The following is an 18,762-nucleotide window of genomic DNA, read 5'->3' as shown; positions in this document are numbered from 1 at the left end:
TCGTGGCGGGGTGCCAGCCAGCCTCCCTCCGTTCCTGGGATAACAGGGAGAGGAGAGGAGGCAGGATTGAGGACACGTTTCAATTAGGGAACAAACACCACACACACAGAAGAGAGAAGAAGAGCTAAATCCTGACCAGCCAGACTACATCATATTCTCTTAACCTCTTTCCTTTCTAAACTGTACCTACACTGGAAAACAAAATCTCAACCAGCCTGCCCCCTTTTTATTTGAGAAATGTAAGTTGTATAGAAATTCACAGGGGAAGGAAGAGGAGGGTAGTGTAAAAGAGAGGGGTCTTTCTTTGTGAGTTGATTCTCTAAGTGTGCCAGCTCTGCCCGCATGTTTCCATTAGATTGTCATGTTGGCTAATTAGAGAGCGGCAGCATGATTCACCTTGGTAATTAGCAGGACTTGCACACCACGTGCCTGGAGGCTAGTGTGAAAGAAGAGCCCAGCCTCAGAGCCCTGCAGTCTCCTCTCCTCTTCGCTGCCTGCCTTCTCTCACTCCCTGCTTCCCTGTGAAGATTCTCTCTCTTCTCATCTACCTTCCACTTTTTTGATTTAGAAATGAATAAATCATTGTGATCGTCCTCATCCTCTTGAATATCTGAGTTCACATCTTTTCCTAGATGCAAATGATACGTGATCAATAGAAAGGTGATGACTGAATCTAACTCTTTAAAAAGAGAGGGGAAAGAAAGAGAGAGAGGGAAGACTGCTAGCCCAAGCACGGTCGCATGTAAAGGGAGACAATGTGAAAGAAGAACATTTCAAGTTGGACATTTTCCCTTAGATAAGCGTTATTTTTAATGATCACCGCTTTCCTGGCGCTTCCTTATAATGCTGCTGCTTGAATATGCTTATCGGTGATTTCTTGGGTTCCTCTGTTTAAAAACTCCTATTCTTTAAAAAATATTCTACAAATGTTATTCTACAGAATGATAATACTAGCTCTATGGATGGGTTTTGGAGTGTGTTTTATACACAATCAATTTTATATACACAGTCTTTATACACGGTTTAATTTCTGCAAATAAGTTGCAAATAAATACGAACCGGAGGGTCATGATAGTGGCCCTCACATAATGACCTTAGCTCCGGGGGGGCTCATGGCGCTGAATAATTGGTTGTTGGCTCTGGAAATAGTTCTGACGTATCCATCCAGCTCAGGAGAAAATAGAACATGCTGAGACTATAACCAGGGTTCATTTCCATAGGTAACGTATACGTATAGTAAGTATGACAGCAAACAGATGCTTTCTTCTTCTCTCTATTTTATGGTGAAGAAAAACCTTGACTGAACTTCTTCAATGTGGTATTAATCACTTCACATTCGTGTATTCAAGCATGTCTATGTATAATCATTCGTTAATGCAGTGACTCATACCTACCTACAGTATGTGTGTTTACTCAGAATAAATACATATTATGATGCATAAAACAATTATAAAAACAAAAATTGAAAGATGCTGTCCTACGTGTCAGACAATTTTCTTTCCTGTATCTATTTGGGATCATTTGTATCCAAATCCAGTTCACTTAAAGGGGCGATCTGAGATTGCTACATCCATTTTTTGACTTTTTAATAAATTATATACAGTGCCTTTAGAAAGTATTCATACCCCTTGACTTATTCCACATTTTGTTATGTTACAGCCTGAATTCCAAATGGATTACATAAATTGTTTCTCTTTCACCCATCTATACACAGTACCCTACATTTAGCAAATATATTGAAAAACAAATACAGAAATATCTAATTTACGTAAGTATTAACACCCCTAAGCCAATACTTTGTAGAAGCGCCTTCGGAGGCGAATGCAGCTTTGAGTTGTCTTGAGTATGTCTATCAGCTTTTCACATCTGGATTTGGAGATTTTCTCCCATTCTTCCTTTAAGATTTTCTCAAGCTCTGTTAAGTTAGATGGGGAGTGGGGGTGAACAGCAATCTTCAAGTCTTTCCACATATTTTCAATGGAATTCAAGTCTGGGTTTTGGCTTGTTCTGAAGCCATTCCAGCATTGCTTTGGCTGTATGCTTGGGGTCATTGTCCTGTTTGAGCGTAAATATTTGCCCCAGTCTAAGGTTGTTTGCACTCTGAAGCAGGTTCTCATCAAGGATTTACCTCTATTTGGCTCCATTCATTGTTCCCTCTATCATTACCAGTCTCCCAGTCCCTGCCGCTGAAAGGCATCCCCATAGCATGATGCTGCCACCACCATGCTTCACGGTAGGGATGGTGTTCGAACGGTGATGAGCTGTTCCTGGTTTTCTCCAAAAGTAACTTTTTGCATTCAGGCCAAAGAGTTCAATTTTTGTCTCATCAGACCACAGAATCTTTTGCCTTTCACATGCCTTTTTGCAAACTCCAGGCGTGCTGTCATGTGCCTTTTTCTCAGGAGTGGCTTCCATCTCTCGCATAAAGTCCAGAATGGTGAAGTGTTGTAGAGACTGTCCTTCTGGCAGGTTCTCCCATCTCTGTCATGGAACTGGGTTCTTGGTCAACTCCATGATGTCCTACTTGCCCGGTTGCTCAGTTTGGCCAGAGGTACAGCTCTAGGCAAAGTCTGGGTAGTTTAATATTTCTTCCCCAGATATATGCCTCATCACAATTCTTTCTCAGAGATCTACAGACAGTTCCTTGGACTTCATGGCATAGTTTCTGCTCTGACATGCACTCAGCTGTCGGACCTTATATAGACAGGTGTGTTTCTTTCTAAACCATGTCCAAACAATTGAAATGGCCACAAATGGACTCAGTCAAGTTGTAGCGACACATCAAAGTAAATCGGATGAACCTCAGCTCAATTTGGAGTGTCATAGCAAAGGGGTGTGAATAATTACTGTATATGAGTGAGATATTTCTGTATTTCATTGTCAATATTAGCAAAAAAATCTAAAAGCATGTTTTCACTGTGTCATTATGGGGTATTGTGTGTAAATGGGTGAGAAAAACATCTATTTCATCCATTTTGAATTCAGGCTGTTAAAACAAAATGTGGACCAAGTCAAGGGGTCTGAATACTTTCTGAAGGTACAACGACTTTTGAAGAATATACAGTACCAGTCAAAAGTTTGGACACACCTACTCATTCAAGGGTTTTTCTCGATTTTGTGTTATTTTCTACATTGTAGAATATAGTGAAAACATCAAAACTATGGAATCATGTAATAACCAAAAAAGTGTTAAACAAATCAAAACATATTTTACATTTTTCAAAGTAGCCACCCTTTCCCTTGATGGCAGCTTTGCACACTCTTGGCATTCTCTCAACCAGCTTTACCTGGAATACTTTTCCAACAGTCTTGAAGGAGTTCCCACATATGCTGAGCACTTGTTGGCAGCTTTTCCTTCACTCTGCAGTCCAACTCATCCCAAACCATCTCAATTGGGTTGAGTTCAGGTGATTGTGGAGGCCAGGTCATCTGATGCAGCACTCCATCACTCTCCTTCTTTGTCAAATAACCCTTACACAGCCTGGAGGTGTGTTGGGTTATTGTCCTGTTGAAAAACGAATGACAGTCCCACTAAGCGCAAACCAGATGGGATGGTGTATCGCTGCAGAATGCTGTGTTATCCATGCTGGTTAAGTGTGCCTTGAATTCTAAATAAATCACAGACAGTGTCACCTGTGTACCACAGCTATACTGTAGCTCTACCAAACACAGCCCCCACATCAGTAGGTCAGGGCTGAAACATGGGGAGACACCGCAGATTGGCCCAGTCATATTGGATGTCTACTGAGTTGAGGTGAGGTTGAAGATCTGATTGGTGATTCAGCTTAGACTCTCCCAGGCATTTTAAATGAGAAAAGGCCTTAAAGCTCACAGATGTTCATAGAATGGATAGACAGACTGCCTCATATAGTTACCAACCAAAAAAGTCTGCTGTGCGAGTGTCAAGGGCTGAAATCAAATGCATGGATTTAGGTAGCTGCATAAGTAGGAAGTCAATGCACGTACACATGCATGCACACACACACATGCGTGCACACACACCCTCAGTATACAGTATATAGGTTATTATATGGGTTGTTGTGTCCCTTAGAGTTCCCCTGCTGTGCCCCCTCGGCCCTCAGACCAGGTCTGGGCTGGGGATAGAGATCACCAGAGGCCCCCTGCCCTGCCTTTATCCTGGGCTCTTTTAGAGGGCAGAGAGCCCCCTGCTCCTCTCCTCCACAGCCCCACAGCCATCTGTGACGTCAGCCCTGCCTGCCCTGCCTCCTCTCTGCTCTGCGTTCTGCTCCACCAAGGACATCTGTCTGTAAGCGTCTGGGGGGCCGCGAGGCGAGCAGCTAGTCCCCCAGGCCAGGGGGTAGAAGCCTTTGTTACCAAGCGAACTGCACAGATAGAAAACGTCAGGTTGGACATCATGGCTTATGGAACTGACTCCTCTGTGTATGTGGGGTTTATCTGATTGCTGTCTGTCTGAAGAACGATCTCTCTCTAGCTGTCTGCCTTTCCCTGTTTCAGACATTTTTGCATCGTGTAGAGAACATGGACATCGTGTTCTTTCCTTGTGAGGAGACAAAGAACTGTGCATAGGTTTTTATGTGGGTTTGACGCTTGAAGGGCTGAATGTTTTGTGAAGCATTTAGGGCATAGCCCTGACTGAGTTTTTTACTGCTGTAAATAATTCAGAAAAAGGAACAACCAAGTAAATAAGCATGGGAAAACCTCAGCCAACAAATGGGACAGAATTGGCCTATAAAAGACAAACATATCCACTCTTCTGATATTGACTGTTTCTTCACTTCACTCAATCCATTTACTGAATACTTTTCCAGTTCTGATGTTAAAGGTGTTAACATTGCTGTTTGTGTATTGAAACCAGACCTCTAGCTATAGGAAGTGTAGCCTGATTATTGGGCAAACACATTGATTGGAGATTCTATCGGGGATTTTTGCATCACACCTAAGCAATGTTCTACTTCTCCTGACCTTTGTAAATCATTTGAGTTTACAAGACTCCTTCCCTGTTTTCAAAGGGCATGCGGGCAGACTGCAGGAACTGGTTTTTAAGAGACTTAGGGAGAACCAAATAGTTAAGCGCAGACATTGATCGAACCTGGCAAATACATGTTTGTTGGTTATTGGTTATTTTATTCTATTGTTTTGAGCTGCAGACTCCAGTATTTCAGTGACCTTGGTGGTAGTCTAGTTGAGGCTTCTCATCCATAGGTTCGACGAGTCAATAATACACAGTACACAGGCCCCGCCCAGGGGTGTGTCCAAAAGGGTAACCTAGGCCTCTAAACGGCACTACGTTTGACCTGGTTAAATGGAGGGCATTATACAGGGAAACCGTAGTGCACTATATAGGGAATATGGTGCCAGTAAGGTCAAATCCTTCCACACTTTAGTTTTGACCTGGACTCATAGTGCTCTTATCAAAAGCAGTGCACTGCGCTGTATAGGAAATAGTTTGTCATTTCAGATGCAGCCCAGGTTTACAGTCATCTTAGAGTTATAGAAGCACTATGGCAGCAGGCCTCAGATCAGATTGGAATCAGTCTCTTCTCCCAGCATCATTATGGCCTCAGCCTCCAGTGAGGGGAAATGCACACTGGAGGAGGGAGGGTTGGGGTTGAGGGAGGGTTGCAGATGGTGAAATGAGGTCTGCATTTATCATACAGTCATAAATCTGAATGGCAGAACAGGCAGGGTAGAACGCTGCAGGCTGTGTGAGCCCACGCCTGGTGCCAACTGCCAGGCAGGGTAGAGATGTATCCCGGCATCCTGGTGCCATCAGAGAGATAGCAGGACCCAGACCCCTGACACGCACGCACGCACGCACACACACACACACGCACACACACACACACACACACACACACACACACACATAGATACACACATGGACACACACACACACACACACACACACACACACACACACATAGATACACACATGGACACACAGACCCCAGCAGACCCAGTCCCTCTCTCTCTCCATGGAGGCAGCAGAATCCTTTGAGGTCAAGCCTTCAGAGCTTTCTGTGTGTGACCAAGCTTGACAGGGTTAACACTGATACCAGAGTTCCATCTGATATCTGTACCCAAACTGTGTAATGGAAATCTCTAGCCATAATAGCTAGCTAGTATCATCCAGCTGCTTCCTTCCTTTCCACTGGATTTCCTCATTTGCATAGTTCTGCCTAAATTCACACCCAAACTCTCCCTGGAATCACTTCCTGAACCTGTCATCTGGTTACGTGTTTATGGGTGTTTGGGAGCCGTGGTGGAACTGCTCCTCTCCTCAGGACCCCGTGTTGCTTACAGCACACAGCCCTGTTACAGCACACAGCCCTGTTACAGCACACAGCCCTGTTATAGCACACAGCTCTGTTACAGCACACAGCCCTGTTATAGCACACAGCCCTGTTATAGCACACAGCCCTGTTACAGCACACAGCCCTGTTACAGCACACAGCCCTGTTATAGCACACATCCCTGTTATAGCACACAGCCCTGTTATAGCACACAGCCCTGTTACAGCACACAGCCCTGTTATAGCACACAGCCCTGTTACAGCACACAGCCCTGTTACAGCACACAGCCCTGTTATAGCACACAGCCCTGTTATAGCACACAGCCCTGTTATAGCACACAGCCCTGTAATAGCACACAGCCCTGTTACAGCACACAGCCCTGTTACAGCACACAGCCCTGTTATAGCACACAGCTCTGTTACAGCACACAGCCCTGTTATAGCACACAGCCCTGTTATAGCACACAGCCCTGTTACAGCACACAGCCCTGTTACAGCACACAGCCCTGTTATAGCACACATCCCTGTTATAGCACACAGCCCTGTTATAGCACACAGCCCTGTTACAGCACACAGCCCTGTTATAGCACACAGCCCTGTTACAGCACACAGCCCTGTTACAACACACAGCCCTGTTATAGCACACAGCCCTGTTACAGCACACAGCCCTGTTACAGCACACAGCCCTGTTACAGCACACAGCCCTAGCCCTGTTACAGCACACAGCCCTGTTATAGCACACAGCCCTGTTACAGCACACAGCCCTGTTATAGCACACAGCCCTGTTACAGCACACAGCCCTGTTATAGCACACAGCCCTGTTATAGCACACAGCCCTGTTACAGCACACAGCCCTGTTATAGCACACAGCCCTGTTATAGCACACAGCCCTGTTACAGCATACAGCCCTGTTACAGCACACAGTCCTGTTATAGCACACAGCCCTGTTACAGCACACAGCCCTGTTATAGCACACAGCCCTGTTACAGCACACAGCCCTGTTACAGCACACATCCCTGTTATAGCACACAGCCCTGTTACAGCATACAGCCCTGTTACAGCACACAGTCCTGTTATAGCACACAGCCCTGTTACAGCACACAGCCCTGTTACAGCACACAACCCTGTTACAGCACACAGCCCTGTTATAGCACACAGCCCTGTTATAGCACACAGCCCTGTTACAGCACACAGCCCTGTTACAGCACACAGCCCTGTTATAGCACACAGCCCTGTTACAGCACACAGCCCTGTTACAGCACACAGTCCTGTTACAGCACACAGCCCTGTTATAGCACACAGCCCTGTTACAGCACACAGCCCTGTTATAGCACACAGCCCTGTTATAGCACACAGCCCTGTTACAGCACACAGCCCTGTTACAGCACACAGCCCTGTTATAGCACACAGCCCTGTTACAGCACACAGCCCTGTTACAGCACACAGTCCTGTTACAGCACACAGCCCTGTTATAGCACACAGCCCTGTTACAGCACACAGTCCTGTTACAGCACACAGCCCTGTTATAGCACACAGCCCTGTTACAGCACACAGCCCTGTTATAGCACACAGCCCTGTTATAGCACACAGCCCGGCTACAATACTTTAATGTGATGGAAAATGCACAGGAGTAGCAGTAAAGTTTGGGTGAATTTCTGTCTGGTTATTATTGCAGTTTTTCCTGTCTCCTAGTTTATCCTAGTTTATGTTGTCAGTGTGCTTTGAATTTTTCAACAGTTTTGCCTTGATAAATGTGAAGTGGCAACACCCTAAAGGGCATGCTTTGCCTAGGGCTTTTTAAGATTCAGAGACAACTGCATGCACATTTTGGATCAGATTTTTGTAAACCAATGCAACCTTTTATAGAGCACCATCTGAAAGCAACATTTCCCCTGATCAGACAACATGCACACGCACAGCTTAAATACTTAAATTGAATCAACAAATCCCATTACATCAAGAAGGATTCGAACATTTCAAAGGTATTGCATACAAGGATACAAAAAGCACCTTCTCCATATAGCTTGGCTGCCCATAACAGCTGAAACAGAGCACCATCTGAAAGCAACATGACATTTCCCCTGGTCAGACAACACGCATGCATGTACACAAACACGCACATACTGTACACATACACACGATCTTAGATAACATAAAAGAACATGAAAGACATGAAAGAACACATTGATTGTCTCTGTTCACTTCAACTCAGGCCTCTCCTCCACTGGTCAGGCAGTTGGGCAGGCAGGCTTTTCTCCGCTCTGTGCTGTGGCTGTGACTGGAGTTGATAGGATAGGCACGTGGGTGTGGGGGCACGTGGGTGCGCCCTCTGTGCTGCCATGACCCCAGGCTCATGCAGCAGAAACACCAGCTCCCAGCAACACTCCCCTCCCTCCCCTCAGCACTTCTCCCTCTCAGCCCCCAGGTCAGACAACACTCCCCTCCCTCCCCTCAGCACTTCTCCCTCTCATCCCCCAGGTCAGACAACACTCCCCTCCCTCCCCTCAGCACTTCTCCCTCTCAGCCCCCAGGTCAGACAACACTCCCCTCCCTCCCCTCAGCACTTCTCCCTCTCATCCCCCAGGTCAGACAACGCTCCCCTCCCTCCCCTCAGCCCTTCTCCCTCTCAGCCCCCAGGTCAGACAACGCTCCCCTCCCTCCCCTCAGCCCCTCTCCCTCTCAGCCCCCAGGTCAGACAACGCTCCCCTCCCTCCCCTCAGCCTTTCTCCCTCTCAGCCCCAGGTCAGACAACGCTCCCCTCCCTCCCCTCAGCCCTTCTCCCTCTCAGCCCCCAGGTCAGACAACGCTCCCCTCCCTCCCCTCAGCCCCTCTCCCTCTCAGCCCCCAGGTCAGACAACGCTCCCCTCCCTCCCCTCAGCCTTTCTCCCTCTCAGCCCCAGGTCAGACAACGCTCCCCTCCCTCCCCTCAGCCCCTCTCCCTCTCAGCCCCCAGGTCAGACAACGCTCCCCTCCCTCCCCTCAGCCCCTCTCCCTCTCAGCCCCCAGGTCAGACAACGCTCCCCTCCCTCCCCTCAGCCCCTCTCCCTCTCAGCCCCCAGGTCAGACAACGCTCCCCTCCCTCCCCTCAGCCCCTCTCCCTCTCAGCCCCCAGGTCAGACTTGACATTACCTCAGGCAGCGCCTCAACACTGTTTCCCCTTTATACATCACATACTGAAAAATCACAATGAGGCATGTGACCATGCAGCACCACTCAGACTTACAGACATGAACGCTGCTAAACCCTGACAACATGCTGCCATTTTGTCTCTCTCTGAGTTTGGGGAGGGAGGGAGAGAGATGGGTAATTTATTGGAGGGATGGACATTAAAATGTCATTTCTCAGCTAAAGACCTGCTCTGTGCGCTTAGACATGCCTATGTTACTGATGATGTCCATTGTGTTCATCCATTTATGATATGTAACACCTTAGTCTGCTTTGGCAGATGGGACAGAAATACATTTTCCCTGACAAATCATTTTGGTCATGCCTTTACTACCAGCTGAGAGTTGGTCAAATAGTTACAGTTGGTTATGATAGAGGGTAGATGTACAATAGACCATTAGATCTAAACAACACGTACAGTAAGATAACTACTAACTAGGTTTCCTTCGCACATTCCCACACCTCACCAATGTCTCTGAATCGTTACCCCCATGTAATCTGTTGACCCATGTAACTGAAGGTCATGCTGAGCTAGTAATGCTAAGCTAACGTGTGCCTGTTGCTTTGTCTCCCTCAGATGCAGCAACAGGAAATGGCCCTGGTGAGGCAACGAGACGCAAACCTGACCGCGCTAGCTGCCATCGGACCTCGGAAGAAACGCAAGATGGACTCGCCAGGGGCCACGCCGTCAGGGACCGAGGTAAGACCGGAGCCCCCCTATAAAGTTTCCAACTGCTAGTTAGCTTCTGTCGTTAACTTTTACCTGCTGTAGCAGGACAAAATATATACCTACACAATCACGTCTGAAACAAAACTAACAAATAAAACAAACGTTGTTCAAAAAAACATTATACGCCCAGTTGTCCTAAAAACAAGTTTTAGGACCACACTGTTGAGATGCATGTCAATTGTAATTACTCACCAACCCCAGTAGGAGTACTAAGATGCCCAGAATGGGATGTTCACACTCAACAGGTTTACACACCCCGTGGACTGTTTCTCTTCTGTTTCTACTGAACATTGATGAATTGCATGGCCACATGCTCTGCAGTATTGGTATTCATTAGTCAAGAACCAGATGTTGGAGGGAATGAATGTGAGGTATTAAAACCCTCCTTTATCCCTGTAGTCTGATTGGCTCTGTGTTGTTGTCCTCATATTATTTAGGAAGAGTTCTATGGTGGGCCTGGTACACAGTGTGCAGGCCGTCCTCTCAACCATTACGTTGTCCTCATGCTTATTCGTCTATAAAGTGGATGAAGATAAGTTCTTCTGAAGTCTCCCTTTAGATTAGAGACATGAGCCAATACCAAGGTGCGAGGCAGAGAAATACAATCCCTAGAATGGAATCCCCATTCAAGTCAATGTTCTAGGGATTCTATTTCTATGAAGAGAGGGGTTTGGGAGCAGTTATGGTGGTTTGTTAGTTTGTTTATCAATTATCCAAGGATTGGAGTTGTTGTTTTGGGGGTATTATTGTTGTATTCTTAATACCAGACCTCCTTAACAGAAATAATCTGTTATACATTATCCCGGTTTGGGGCATGTATCTAATGCACCACATTGGAGACCTCAGTAAGCTAATACAGGGAAGATGATGGGAATATATCTCTGATACATGAACCAACATCCACATCGACAGGACCAGAGCATGTTGACTTACTCCCTTCTGACTAACTGTCTGTTGTTAATTAAGATGAATTATGTTATTATAAAAGAATAGTCTCCTGTTGAAAATGGTTAAAGAATAGCCCGATTATCACATTTCTCCAATACGGGGTTATACATTGTCATACACACAGTTATTCTGTAACCAGAAATATTTTACATTCTCAGAGAAAGAAATGTTGAACTATTCAACCTCCCCACGATATTCTCTGATTACTGCTGTGATTCTGTGAATATGATGAATAAAATTTCTGAATGTCAATTGGTCATTTTAATAACCTGCTTGTTGGGTTGTATCTTCACATCATTCGCTTAGTTCCAATCTACTGCAGAAAGAGCACATTAATGCACCCAGTATAAGAAGGCAGAAATAACTAAATAAAAGCATTACTTCTGGTCCTTGAGTGCAGTGCCAACCTCTTTCCCTATGTTTTACCCTGATTGGTTAGCGAGCCCTCGACCCTCTGCTTTCTGCGGAAAGGAAACAAACTGCAACAATCCGGTTTATATACAGTATCTAACATAAACAGTCACACAACATAAACATGAATATCCAGAGCTGTTTCTAATGTCCTGTCCCCGTTTAATTAGTGGGCTATAATTAAGTGAAGTCATACCCCCCTCCTCCCCCTCCCTCACCCCCCTCCACCCCTCTTCTGAGTGATTGCGAGAGGGGGAGGAGAAAGAGGGAGGAATCTTAACTTATTTTCACTTCGTTTTCACCTCCTCACATTTCTTCATTTCACATGGGCTGGAAGCGCCAGCGGCGTTCTCTTTCCCTTCTCCAGAGCAAAGTGAATGTGACTTTTCTAAGGGGGTCACAGGATGCCTGCAGGCCCTGTGGGTGTTACTGGACTGTTGCCTGCTCTCAGCTTCACTGAGGGGCTTGTCATAGATTTCATCTCCACAGAAATGAGCCGGAGGCCCTGGCCAGGAGCAGGCAGCAGAGGCAGGCAGCAATGTGAAGGAGTAGGGCCCACGCTGCCTGGCTGGCTGATTACTTCCCTCTGACATTGCATCCTGAGCTTTCCGCATTAATCCCAGACAGACAAAGGCAGTCCTTCATTGCTGCGCCAGAGCTCAAATTAGGAGAGGGAGGATAATGACCTTCTTGAGATCCTGTTCTCTGTTACTCCGTTCTGTTATAGTAGAGAGAGCTCCTGTTGAAACTAACAATCCCCCCCCGTCTCTACCCCTTCCGACCACCCTTCCGCCGTGTTCCAACCGTGACAGAATTCAGGTGACACAATTTCGGTACATGTTTTTTTTCCTACCTCCTTTTGATGGTGGCTTGGCCAGAGCTCTGCTGTGCTGGAGCCTGGTTGCCTCGACTAGACTGCCAAAAGGTCTGAAACTGATAGCCAGTCAAGACTGGAGTGTCTGTCTTCAGCCTGATCTGGTCTGCAGGAGGGAACAAAGGGGGGCTTACAGGGCTCCGGAGGACGGATTAGTTCCCAGGAGCCAATGGCAGGGCCTGTTCACAGGGGCAGAGAGACGAGGGCCGGCTGTGGCCCTGACTGTGGGTCATAGCACAGACACCGGTAGCACTGACCCCCCCTACTACCCCCCAACAACCCCTGGCTGAGAAGGATGGATTTTGAAGTGCTCTACTAAGCCAACTGGAGTGCTAGAGAAGGATGAAGGAGGACTAGTGGAAGGAGGATGTGGAATGAAGAAGGAGAAGGACTGGTGAAGGTGGAGGTGAATAGAGGCTCTTTACCTTTACACCTTCTCAAACATCAGCCTACAGTATCAGCCCTGACATGACTAGCCTCCAGTAACTATGGGACATTTACAGCTAATGGGTTAGCCATGCATCCCAGCCTGGCAGACTGAGCAGGGTCACTGTCCAGTCACCCAGACAAACACTGGATTATTCCATTTTCATTAGATTATTCCACTGTCACCATCACTTTGTTACTATGTTACATCACTAGTCTCCTTCCTTTCACAAACGGAATAGTTTCAGAGCAGTAGTAATTAATTGGTAGTTGTTTTGGCATGAACTGCCCATGTTGTGGTTTTATCCCTTTAAAAAGAAGAATACAAGGTTTAGTATTGTTGGGGAGAGTGTCAATGTAGGGTGAAATGTCAGAACTGTAATATTGGCCAATATCAGGACACACTTTAGCTTTTAAATGTAAAGATCCCAGTGCCTCTACTATGATGGAACATATTGTTGTGTAAAACGTGCTCTGAGCTCTGAAACATCCTTGACACGTTTACGAGCACACAGTTATCATCATCTAGACAGTTGGGCCATTTATCACATCAAAGGAACAGCCTTTTTGTTGACGTACAACAACAATGGCAGCTAAATTGCCCGGACTTGTACAGTACTGTATAACCACACTGTCAGACTCCTATCTGTCTCTCCCAGGCAGTGCTGGGTGGAAAAGGTACGGCAAGAAGAGATTTAATAGCAAGCAGACTATTTTTCCATTTCAATTCATTTCACCTTCTTACTTTCAGGGTTTAGATCAGAAAAATGGAGTGAGGCAATAGAGCAAGAGGCAAAGAGAGAGAGAGGGGAAAAGCAGAAGGAAAACTGATGCCCTTTCCTACAGCTAAATTAACAGGAATCACGTGGAAAACAATCTGAGCCTCCAATGAAAGGGGAACCATTAAAATTAGCCCCGAGCTATGGACTGCACCCAATATCACTAAAGCTGCACTCACTACAGATGTGGAGGCTGGCTTACAGGCAAACTATGCTCTGTTCTATAGCTACAATTAAAATCAACCTCTATGCCAAAAAATAGGAGAGGAGAAGAGGGGGAGAAAGGCAGACATGGAACATCAAAGACAGATTGAAATGTGTAGTCAGTAATAAGACTGGTCTCCAAGCCCTTGGGTTCTCCACGGTCCCCTTGTTAATGAGAAATTTTGACCTCTGGTTTGTAAGTTAAACTTGTAATCTCGGTTAATGAAGTAAATCAATCCCAACTTGGAGTGTGCAGTTTCTCCCCTCCATCCTCCCCCCACCTCCCCCTTCCTTCTATCCTCCCCCCGTACTCTCTTCCCTTCCTTTTCGCTCTCTTCTCCTCCTCTTCCCTCTCCTTCCCTCCCAACGCGCTGCCTGGGAGTAAACGGCCATGTCTTCAGCCAGACAAACAGGAAAGAGAGGCAGAGAGGAGAAAATTGTTCTGAGGGGAGGAGAAGGGGACTGGGACTGGGCAGGCAGGCCAGCTGCTTGGTTAGGGAGAGGGGATATCCACCTCATCCACCACTCCCTCCCTCCTCCCCTCCTCCTCTCCTTTCCCCTGCCCATTCCATCCGTCCAGTGGGATTTCACTGAGAGCACAGTGGAAGAGGCTAAAGGCGTGCTCCTCTATTAACCGTCCTTAACATGTTGCTCAGGGGAGTAACTACTGTATTGCATCGGAGTGTTTTTCCCTTTGCTGTTACCATATGGAGGGTTTTAACGATATTTGATTGGTGCAGTCAATGTATTAATTGGCCTTGACCTCCAATTGGCTGTCATTTGAATCCCTCAACAGAAAGGAATGCAGTATGAGTAACATATGGAATTTTGAAGAGGTTCTGGAATGGAGCCCACATTTACATATGTAGTGTGATGATATAATGAGCCACGCAGGAGGACTCCTGTGGGTTATCTCTACAGCTTTAACATGGTACATACATAGTCCTGATTAGAGGGGGCACCAAGAGGCTGTTATCGGTTGCGTAATGTCAGTAAGATCGTAATGCTCGTTTTACTTTTTGTCTTTAGGCAGTTCTATTTCTTTTTCCAGAGCGGGGACAAAGAGAGGAGATGAAGTTGAGTCTTTAAGAAGTGTTACAGGAGCTGCTGTACTTGGCCAGATGCCATGTTCTTAGAGCGGCCAGCATCCCTGGCAACACAGTGCAATGCTATAGACTATAGACTACTGATCGTGGGCTGACTGCTGGTTAAAGTCCTTGAATAGAAATGCAGCTACAGTTAACATCTGTTTGTGATCTTTGTCACTTGGAAAATATTTGTTTTATACTGTTGTCCTCTTAATAAAATGAACTCTGTTATTGTGAGACAAACATCAGGCAACTGAATACAGTTCGAATTGAATACCATATTTTATTATCTTTCATATTTAAATGTTTCCATTTTTCCCGATGTATTTGTGTCATGCTCTTTGAATATGTATGGAATGCAGAACATATGAATTGATGAGATGGCCATCATCATGCATGGCTGGTTAGGTTCTTTATAAAACTGTCAACACAGTTTAAAATCAATGTTTTTAATTCCCACATGAATGGAAATATAACTAACAGATTCCAAGATCAGAAAGAGTTAAATAGTGATGAATCATGGTGTTAAAGATATGACACTGTGCGAAGATGCGTGTGTATGCGGCGAGCGTGTGTGTGGCGAGTATATTGTAGACGTGTACCTGTAGACATGACATTAAGTATGATTAATTACACTATGGGTCATTTAATATTACCAATCTTGGATCATATTCAATCAGGTTGTCCATGACAAGAACAACATTCCTATTGTGCTGATTAATGCACTTCACAAAACAATGCTTACAGGATGAACCAATCACTCCATAGTGATTACTCAACCCCTTACACATGTATAGACTTGGTAGCCTATTTGACTGTGAAACTCCAAGGTAGTTATGGCCAGTCTGGAGGCCAGGTGGCTGTTGTAGTAGGTGACAGTGTGTGGCTGGGAGTTCCTGTCCTCCTGCAGCTCCTGATAGACCTGGCCCCCTCCAGTCCACACTCAGTCCTGAAAGCCCTGGCCCCCTCCAGTTCACACTCAGCCCTGAATTACCTGGCCCCCTCCAGTTCACACTCAGCCCTGAAAGCCCTGGCCCCCTCCAGTTCACACTCAGCCCTGAAAGCCCTGGCCCCCTCCAGTTCACACTCAGCCCTGAAACCCCTGGCCCCCTCCAGTTCACACTCAGCCATGAAAGTCCTGGCCCCCTCCAGTTCACACTCAGCCCTGAAATCCCTGGCCCCCTCCAGTTCACACTCAGCCCTGAAAGTCCTGGCCCCCTCCAGTTCACACTCAGCCCTGAAATCCTGGCCCCCTCCAGTTCATACTCAGCCCTGAAAGCCCTGGCCCCCTCCAGTCCACACTCAGCCCTGAAAGCTCTGGCCCCCTCCAGTTCACACTCAGCCCTGAAAGCCCTGGCCCCCTCCAGTTCATACTCAGCCCTGAAAGCCCTGGCCCCCTCCAGTCCACACTCAGCCCTGAAAGCTCTGGCCCCCTCCAGTCCACACTCAGCCCTGAAAGCCTTGGCCCCCTCCAGGTCACACTCAGCCATGAAAGCCTTGGCCCCCTCCAGTCCACACTCAGCCCTGAATGTCCTGGCCCCCTCCAGTTCACACTCAGCCCTGAAAGCCCTGACCCCTCCAGTTCACACTCAGCCCTGAAAGCCCTGGCCCCCTCCAGGTCACACTCAGCCATGAAAGCCCTAGCCCCCTCCATTTCACACTCAGCCCTGGCTGCCCACCGGCTTCAACAAGCACACCCCACAACTAACCACCTCATAATCACTGAGTAATAGAGGCTACAGGTTTCCAAGAAATTAGACCACAGTTACCAATGAGAGGCCTTATGCCTTCAAGCTCAGAGGATGATAGTGGTTTGTGAGGTGAGAGGAATGCTGGTGAAGATTTTGCCTAAAGGGTTAAAGAAGCACGGTCAAATGAAATGGACAGTTGGACCAGATTCCTACCTTTATAGCTGGATTCTCTGAGGGCCCTATCATAGACATTGCTGTGTCCATGCTGGACGTCTTTGCTAACTGAGAGGACTCTGGACATAGTAGCAGCGAGGCTATTAGGTGAGTTGTCTCAGTTGTCCGGCAGACTGATGAACGGTCCCTGTTCAGACTTGCAGAGAGAGAGACATCAGGGAAGCTTTTCAACCCTTCCAGAGTAACACGCCTCCCACTGGCTCTGTGCTTGTAAAATACTTATAACAGTCATCATCGTATCACATCGCTGAGTTGAGTGATCTTGTACACTGAGGACATTTTTCAGTCAGGAACATTTACATATCGGAAAACTTATGAGAAATGGTTTGATCACACATTGTTCTGTTGTAGGGTTTCAAACAAACAGCAGCCAACTCTGTCTCCTCAGACAACAACAGCTCTGTTACCTAACCACATTCCCTTGACTGTAATCATGTTTGTGTTTGTGCTGACAATCTGCTGGGCAGTGTGAGATCCTGGCATGGAGAATGGTCCAGAACCAGACAATGGGCCAGTGTTATAACCTTGGATCTATGACATGGAGACCAGGTGTGTGTCCAAAATGGCAACATATTCCACATATAGTGCACTACTTTTGACCAGAGCCCTATGCAGACCCTGGCCAAAAGTAGTGCACTATATAGGGAACAAGGTGCATTTTCAGACGCAGACTAGCCGTTCTGTCCATTCTACACAGCCCATTAGCTTAGTACACTAGATGGCCGTGCCTGTAACAAGCCAGTGGAATGGAGCAGTCTGTCCAAGCTGTAAAAATATACAAACTTAACATGCCTCATTATTTTAATTAGAGTGAAACTCAGATTTTTATGGAATTCACAATATTCTTTGTCGACTTCTTTGTGGCATTAATAAATACATTTTTACATTTATATATGTACATAAATGCGTGTATTTGTGCTAATACTGTAAAATAATCGTTTAGATAAGAAACTCCTATATTTCCATATTCATGGTGAAATCAGTGATCCTCCGCTTTTCTCTGCCTTTAAAACTTTGCCCTGAAATAATGGTTAAATATACAGTTTTGACAACAAAGTTGAGCCCCAGGCAATTAAAAGATACCCATCTTAAAGAAATTAATTACCTCCCTTGTTAATCTTGATATAATTAAATTTCTGAAGAATGAAATTTGCTGCAGTTTTTCTTGTGCTACTGGTGCCATGGAGACCGGGCCGATAAAGCCTGGTTCTTCAGCCCACAGACGCTGCCTGCTGGCCAGGGACATGGGGACATCCCAACATCCAGGGCCCCCTCCAAACCCCCTCTCCCCATCCCACTGCCGCCCTCCAAACCCCCTCTCTCTCCATCCCACTGCCGTCCTCCAAACCCCCTCTCTCCCCATCCCACTGCCGTCCTCCAAACCCCCTCTCTCCCCATCCCACTGCCGTCCTCCAAACCCCCTCTCCCCATCCCACTGCCATCCTCCAAACCCCCTCTCCCCATCCCACTGCCGTCCTCCAAACCCCCTCTCCCCATCCCACTGCCGTCCTCCAAACCCCCTCTCCCCATCCCACTGCCGTCCTCCAAACCCCCTCTCTCCCCATCCCACTGCCCTCCTCCAAACCCCCTCTCTCCCCATCCCACTGCCGTCCTCCAAACCCCCTCTCTCCCCATCCCACTGCCGTCCTCCAAACCCCCCCTCTCCCCATCCCACTGCCGTCCTCCAAACCCCCTCTCCCCATCCCAATGCCGTCCTCCAAACCCCCTCTCCCCAACCCACTGCCGTCCTCCAACCCCCTCTCCCCAACCCACTGCCGTCCTCCAAACCCCCTCTCCCCATCCCACTGCCGTCCTCCAAACCCCCTCTCCCCATCCCACTGACTTCCTCCAAACCCCCTCTCCCCATCCCACTGCCGTCCTCCAAACCCCCTCTCTCCCCATCCCACTGCCGTCCTCCAAACCCCCTCTCTCCCTATC

The 18,762-nt window shown here is 47.0% G+C and overlaps 1 protein-coding gene across 2 annotated transcripts in view; it reads left to right on the top strand.

The window, feature by feature from the left end:
• The window catches only part of LOC110506721 (transcription initiation factor TFIID subunit 4), a 147,290-nt gene that overhangs the window by 103,156 nt on the left and 25,372 nt on the right, over positions 1–18,762 (top strand). For both annotated transcript variants that reach the window (XM_036963830.1, XM_036963829.1), the window contains one exon: positions 10,017–10,139. In XM_036963830.1, the coding sequence (XP_036819725.1) occupies positions 10,017–10,139 (123 nt within the window). The remainder of the gene's footprint in view (positions 1–10,016; positions 10,140–18,762) is intronic.

Source organism: Oncorhynchus mykiss, chromosome 26 (assembly GCF_013265735.2).
Source record: "Oncorhynchus mykiss isolate Arlee chromosome 26, USDA_OmykA_1.1, whole genome shotgun sequence".
Taxonomy (NCBI): domain Eukaryota; kingdom Metazoa; phylum Chordata; class Actinopteri; order Salmoniformes; family Salmonidae; genus Oncorhynchus; species Oncorhynchus mykiss.
The sequence above is the reverse complement of the archived record's forward strand: the minus strand, read 5'-3'. Positions and strand labels throughout refer to the sequence as shown.